Source organism: Scleropages formosus, chromosome 11 (assembly GCF_900964775.1).
Source record: "Scleropages formosus chromosome 11, fSclFor1.1, whole genome shotgun sequence".
Lineage (NCBI taxonomy): Eukaryota > Metazoa > Chordata > Actinopteri > Osteoglossiformes > Osteoglossidae > Scleropages > Scleropages formosus.
The window spans coordinates 11,914,653-11,920,772 of record NC_041816.1 but is presented as its reverse complement, the minus strand read 5'-3'; the positions used below and the strand labels follow the sequence as shown (position 1 = coordinate 11,920,772).

The 6,120-nt window shown below is 46.8% G+C and overlaps 1 protein-coding gene across 4 annotated transcripts in view; it reads right to left on the bottom strand.

Annotated features, from left to right (window-relative positions):
- Positions 1-660: 660 nt before the first annotated feature.
- Positions 661-6,120, bottom strand: part of efl1 (elongation factor like GTPase 1) — a 63,997-nt gene continuing 58,537 nt past the window's right edge. For all 4 annotated transcript variants that reach the window (XM_018763862.2, XM_018763860.2, XM_018763863.2 and 1 more), the window contains exon 20: positions 661-1,737. In XM_018763862.2, the coding sequence (XP_018619378.2) occupies positions 1,549-1,737 (189 nt within the window). In that variant the 3' untranslated portion in view covers positions 661-1,548. The remainder of the gene's footprint in view (positions 1,738-6,120) is intronic.

Here is a 6,120-nt window from a genome sequence, read left to right as displayed (position 1 = left end):
GACAGTACAGAGCACACTTGAACGCCACACCCCTTCCCTGCCCCCAGGAAACCCCACTCCAACCAGCTCAATTGGACACCTGGCCAAACAACAGACGCGCACATTAGCGCATAATCAATCGCGCTCCTCCGTGGCGCTTCAACTGCTCTGCGAGCATCTCCCATTACACTCTTCTGAGGAGTCCCAGGTTCGACCGGCCTCGCCAAGCCTTCCTTTAGCGTTTTGTTCAATGAGATAATGATCTCCCTGCCTCTGTAATGTGTTTCCTCTGGCTCACGCCATTTCAGAGCGCCCGATCAATAGTCACTCACGGGCCACTGGACTCGGAGAGGAGCTTTTGTTTGTGCGATGAGAGGATGGAGTGAGGATACACACCTTCTTGGGTGCCTGCGGTACAGGTAGGGTCTTTGTGCTGACAGCATAAGGTTTTGTTTCGATATAGAAGTGCTTTTCCGTTATTTCCCCATAAATCCCGTTTACGGCAATAACCAAGCCATTAAGGATACCTGAGGCGTGTCACCATGAGACTGGACCTGAACTTCACAGCTACATCTGTCAGGAGTTTATCTACCACGTCATATGGGCTTATCGAAAGCTTTCATCTCTGGTGCAGCTCAAACCCACTAGTTCCGCAAAATTAAACCTACTATATACGCTCGTTACTCGGAAGCTTTTGAGCATCTCACAGTGAGAGATGAAGGTGCTGCTCCCATGGGCAAGGTGGACCACCAAACACAGAGGGGCCCTTGTGCTTACGCAACACACGGCGAAGACTCATAGATCGCTTTGACGCATTTAGACAAATCCATTAAAATTCATTCGAGACTGTCCAAAGATTTCTCAGATCACGTAACGTTTATTTGATGTTTTGTCATGATTTCTCGAATGTTTTGATGATTAAAACAGATTTTTATTGAAATCCACCTTGTGAATGTAGATGAAAACGTGTCAAACTACTGCACACTAGTGCAGGGGGGGAAACACTTATGGGCTTTGGCCGTAATTACAGAAAAATACTTTAACTGTAACCCATCATTATAACGTTTGTATTTGAAAAACTAAATGTCTTCAGTCAATAAGTGTCTTCTAGATAATGAACCTGAGTGGGGAGACAGCAGAATTAACATGCGACTAACTGCTGTCAGATGCCGGCGCTGTCACTTTCAGCATGAATACCGGTCAGTGATGCTGTCTGCCTGTGGCTCCTTCAAGCAAACAACCCAAACATACAACGTAAGGTTCAGAAAGCACCTTCGGCACCCAGGGAATCGGCTGCAAAACCGAAGTTAGTCAATCCCAACATCAGTGTGAACTGCACACCCATCGGTCGTGACCTTCCCAATGACACACCCAGAACATGATAACTACCGATGTGAACCTACTAGAGGCTTTTGTTCTCTCCATGAATTTAAAGGCTGCCTGTGACATTTGCACTTTTCAATGGCCATTTCTGCAGTCTCAGTTGACCAACCCAAGGTCAACTGTCCCAGGAGCGAAATCCAAATGGAGAAAGAGTTGCAGCTCCATGCCTTCCACCTGAGGTTGGCTTCATTTGTTTTTGCCGAGTGTTCTCTGCTTTTCGGCGTGCTCCACAATCTTCTCTTCCACGTACAGCCCCTTGCGACGTCGCACGCCATTCATGTACTTGAGGGCCTGGTTGATCGAGTCGGCCTTCTCGCCAAAGTGCAGGTACTCCTCCTCAGTGGTGGGCACCCAGAAGGGGTCGCTGGAGATCACCTGTGGTGAAGGTGGGAGGGGGAAATGGGCAAAAATGGAAGATCACGCAAAGGCACAAAGGTTAACATGGTTCTTCCCGTTCCTCAACCTATAAAGAAGTGAGGGTCCTGTCTCCAGGGCCCGCAACCAAAGGGAGGGAGAAAAGGTCCCAAGCCTTTGGTTGTTGAAAGGCTCGGCTTTAACCAAGACCGACTTGTAAGTTGTGGAAAGAGACACACAAAGAAAGACCTGCCCCCACTGAAGGCTCATCCTGTCCCTGCTGGTGTTTGACTGACTAGTGGACTGGCAAAGGATGACAACAGAGCACGAGAAAGAGAGCTGGTGAATGGAGCGACAGACCTCATGTGTTGTTCTGTTTACAACCCAACAATGGCAAAGTTCTGCTCAACCGTAGTGAGTCCTTGCCCCCCTCCCCCCTACCGCCTCGCCCCGAGCAGTCTGGCACAGAAAGCTCATTATGTAAAGCGCTGTGACATGAAGTTCCAGTGAACAGGCACCGGGGCGGAAGTGTCGGCCGCCAGGCTTTCGACGGATGAGGCAATGCCCGCGACGCCATACAAAGCGTTAATGGTACGACCTCACACCCAGAACGCCACAAGGGGCTGAGCTTACTGTACCAAGGCAGGCGGGCCGGCCGGCCGGCAGGCCTCTGCACCTGGCCTGTGCCGTCAACACAGGGCCTACCTAATTTCCAGCAGACAGATGGCCAGGGTAACAACGGCCAGATTAGGAACCGTGCAAAAAGCCCTCACGCTCTCCGGCAATTGACTTTGGGTGCCGCTTCAGGGTTCCACAGCGTGATGCATCTGGTGGGTTTTTTGTCTTGTTTTGTTTTGTTTGTTTGAGGGTGCAGAAGAGCGAACTACAGCAGGGCTGTATGTACACGCTCTTAAGCGGGGGGCCCACCGACACGTCACCTTTTATTACGTCCCTTCCCTTCAGGTCTTTCTCGCACAGACGGCTTGATTTGCTTGCTTCTGACCAGCATTCTCACCATTTGCACGAAAACCTGCGTCTCAAACAGCCTCAGTTACAGAACAGAAGCATGGATTCTTTTTCAGGAGTACAAAACAGCTGAAAATAAATGAGTTACTTGTTTATGGTGCATTTCACTGAATACAACTGAATATCTATAGTGTATGTATAAATATTAGATATTATTTATATATACATACATACATACAATATATAGTGTCAGACAAAATACATGCTATTTTTACATGCTCAAGCTATAAATATGTACAAATTTCATATACAGACACAGACTATACATACACACTACTACACATGCACAGAAGTTGTATATTCAGTACACATAATATACCATAATATAGGAGGCAGAGTAACACATAATATAGGAGGAAGAGGAATGCAATTTTATAGTGAAAATAGAGGGTATTTCAGACAAAAGTCCATCTCCTAATGTCTTTTTTTAAAGTTAATATTTAAAATTGAAAAGATAAAAATAGGGTTCTATAAGATGGGTAAAATACCATTCATTCCACTGGGTTCTAAACTTCACATATATGTCTGTACATGTCTGCTCAGCATGAATGGAAAAATGTCCTTGTTTTCTGTAATTTAAAAGAAAAGATACAGATTAAAAATTACCTGTGCTCACGCAAGATCTCAGAAGGCATTAAAAAACTGGCAAATTTGGGCAAGACAGAAAACACTACTACCGCCGTAATTCCCTGTAATAATAACGAGGACAAAATGTGAATGAAAGGAGGCAGATTTGTTCCCCTCCCCGGTGCCGTTGTGAAGCACATGTGCTTGAGCGAGGGGATCTTTCACTGGGGTAATGCTGAGTGACACAAGCTGTGTGGCACAATTAAAAAGTGGCGCGAGGCCGCTGCCAAGTGATTCATGCGGCTTGACAGGGCCGGTGTCGCGGGCCGGCCAGATGCCCCCCGCACCCCCCGCCGCCACCACCCTCACAACGCGATCCTGTGCCGCCCACCCCTCATTACCGCTGTCTTTGTGTGCCTCATACAATTAAGATTATGCTGACCTGGAACGGCGGTCAAATCCAGCTCCACTTCCAGGGCCTGGCTCTGATTATGCGTCCCTGTCTGCGGGAGACGTCTCGCGGACAAGCCGCCCCCCCCCCGCCGCCCCCCCGCCCACGCCTGTACATCTAAACAGGCCCTCACGCTCAAGGGCTTGTGGGAAATGCCATGATCTGCATCAGCCCTACTCCACCGCGCCCACAGGAGATCCTGTCACCAGAATCATATGGAGCTAAGAGACTCGGAGCTCTCTCCATTATTCCTCGTACAGCTCGAGCAGGCAGAGCAAAAAGGCAAATTAACAAATTCTAAATTCTCTCATAGATCCACCCTGCCACCCGCCTTCATTGCTGCTAATAAGGTAGAATGCAACTGGGCAGGTAATTAGCTTCTTTTCTAATCAATGTTGAGATTAGTCAAGAGCATAACCATACGGAATAAGGATCTTCAGCACAGGAAATTCCCATTCCGTCTCAAATTCATAATCCGTGTCTGTAACATTTCTCCTTTCCACATGTCTGCTGTTTTGTGAACTGGCTGATGGCTACAGCAGCTGCTTGCTAGTGGGCCAACCAACTCAAATCAATACTCTGATCTGAGCCCAGATGTTTCCATAAATGCTCAAATAGCCCAAAGAAGACTTAAAAAAAAATACATGCTCTGAAGAAATAAAATGGCTATGCTCTGTGAAAACAATAGTTTTTTTTGGCTGAAACCCCAGAACGCTTCAAAACCTATTGGAAAAGTTGACAGAACACTTTAAAATGAGTTATCATGAAGTCATTCAGCCATACTGTCCTCTGTACTTGCTGAAGATGAGAAACATTATGTTCTGCGATGCACAATGACTTCCAGTGTGATTTCACGTGATCGGCGATTTATAGATGGGAAACAAACACTGATTTAAACCTGTGCACTGCTGTGAACAAAGGGGTCCACAAATCACATTTTCTTTCACAAAGCAGCAATGAAAAAAAGGTGCTGTTGCCACCGATGATCAAGCGGTAAACTGCCTAAATCTGAGCTCATCTGGGAGCCGTCCAGCGGTCGTGTTTTCGGAGAGGTCTGTTCCAGTCTCTGCACTGAGACCACCTTACAGCATCCAGACCTGGGGCTCGCTTTCTTTCCCCAAGCTTCAAAACCGGTACCCGGCAAGAGGGGAGAGAAAGGCAACGGGTGAAGAGCTGACAGTAGCATTTACACCAAGGACTGTGGGCTGAGGGTTAACAGGCATTCTTCTTTGCCTTTCCGTGTCTTGAGTCTAAAGTCGAAAGAATTTCAAATAAGGGTCCTTTTTTTCTGGAACACAAAGGCCACATTTAAAGGATTCCAAAAACCATCAAACTATAAAATACCCGGTGTAAGGTTTCAATTAAACACTGAATTTAATTAGCTTCCCTTAGCAAGGCAAACGTGTCCGGAAAGTGCCAAATTGCACAATTGAAGTCATGTGTGCTGCGAGGTGCTGCGCGGCCCTGCGTGCTGCAAGGGAACGAGCGTACGCACGTGGCCGAAGGATGTGGAGCGGAATACAGTGCAGCGCCCCCCCCCCCCCGCCAACAACTCACTCATGGGCCAAGCAGCCAGTCACAGCGCTTCCATATACATTTCAGATTTGGCAGAGCAGAGGCCCGCGCCATCCAAGCGCCAACGTTTCAGCCAATACAAGACATTATGGCATGGAAATATAATTTGATGAGACATGTTGCATAATGCAAGAAGTGGATTACAGTACAAGCACAGAGGTAAGTTTTCAAATATTTCTGGAACCCGTGCAAGTAAATGTTGGACACACGGAGATATAAAAACACAGATGCAAAGCAGTCGCAGTGAGATGAGTCAAAATAAGCAGTATTGCAGATTAAGTTATAATATAAAATCGAGTGCATCTCAATATTTAGAACATCATGGCATCTACAAGCGTTGGCTACATCATTTTATTAGCTGCAATCAGCAACGGTAGGATTAGGGAGCCATAACATCAATTTAAGTGCAAGTGTTGGAAGGATGACAGACACAGCTGCATATTGCTGAGTGATGCAAAAAAAATATGCGGACAAATGCCATCAGTGATGGGTGCTGATTAATTAGCAAGTAGCAAAATCGAAAAAGAGAAAATCACCGGTGGGATTAAAATAAGATCCATCCGAAGGAGATAACTCAGCTCGGGAGAATGGAGCTGGAAACTGGGAGGCGACCAAGACTTATGAGGAGTAAAGTGTCACCTGGAATTCATGGCACACAGTTACTGTCAGTAAACTGGCTGCAGTGTCCATATGTGGCAGCAGGATACCTTAGCTGGATACCAAAATAACTGATGGAGCCCGACAGACAAAAGTTTGGAAGCCCTTCTCACAGAAAGACAAGGATG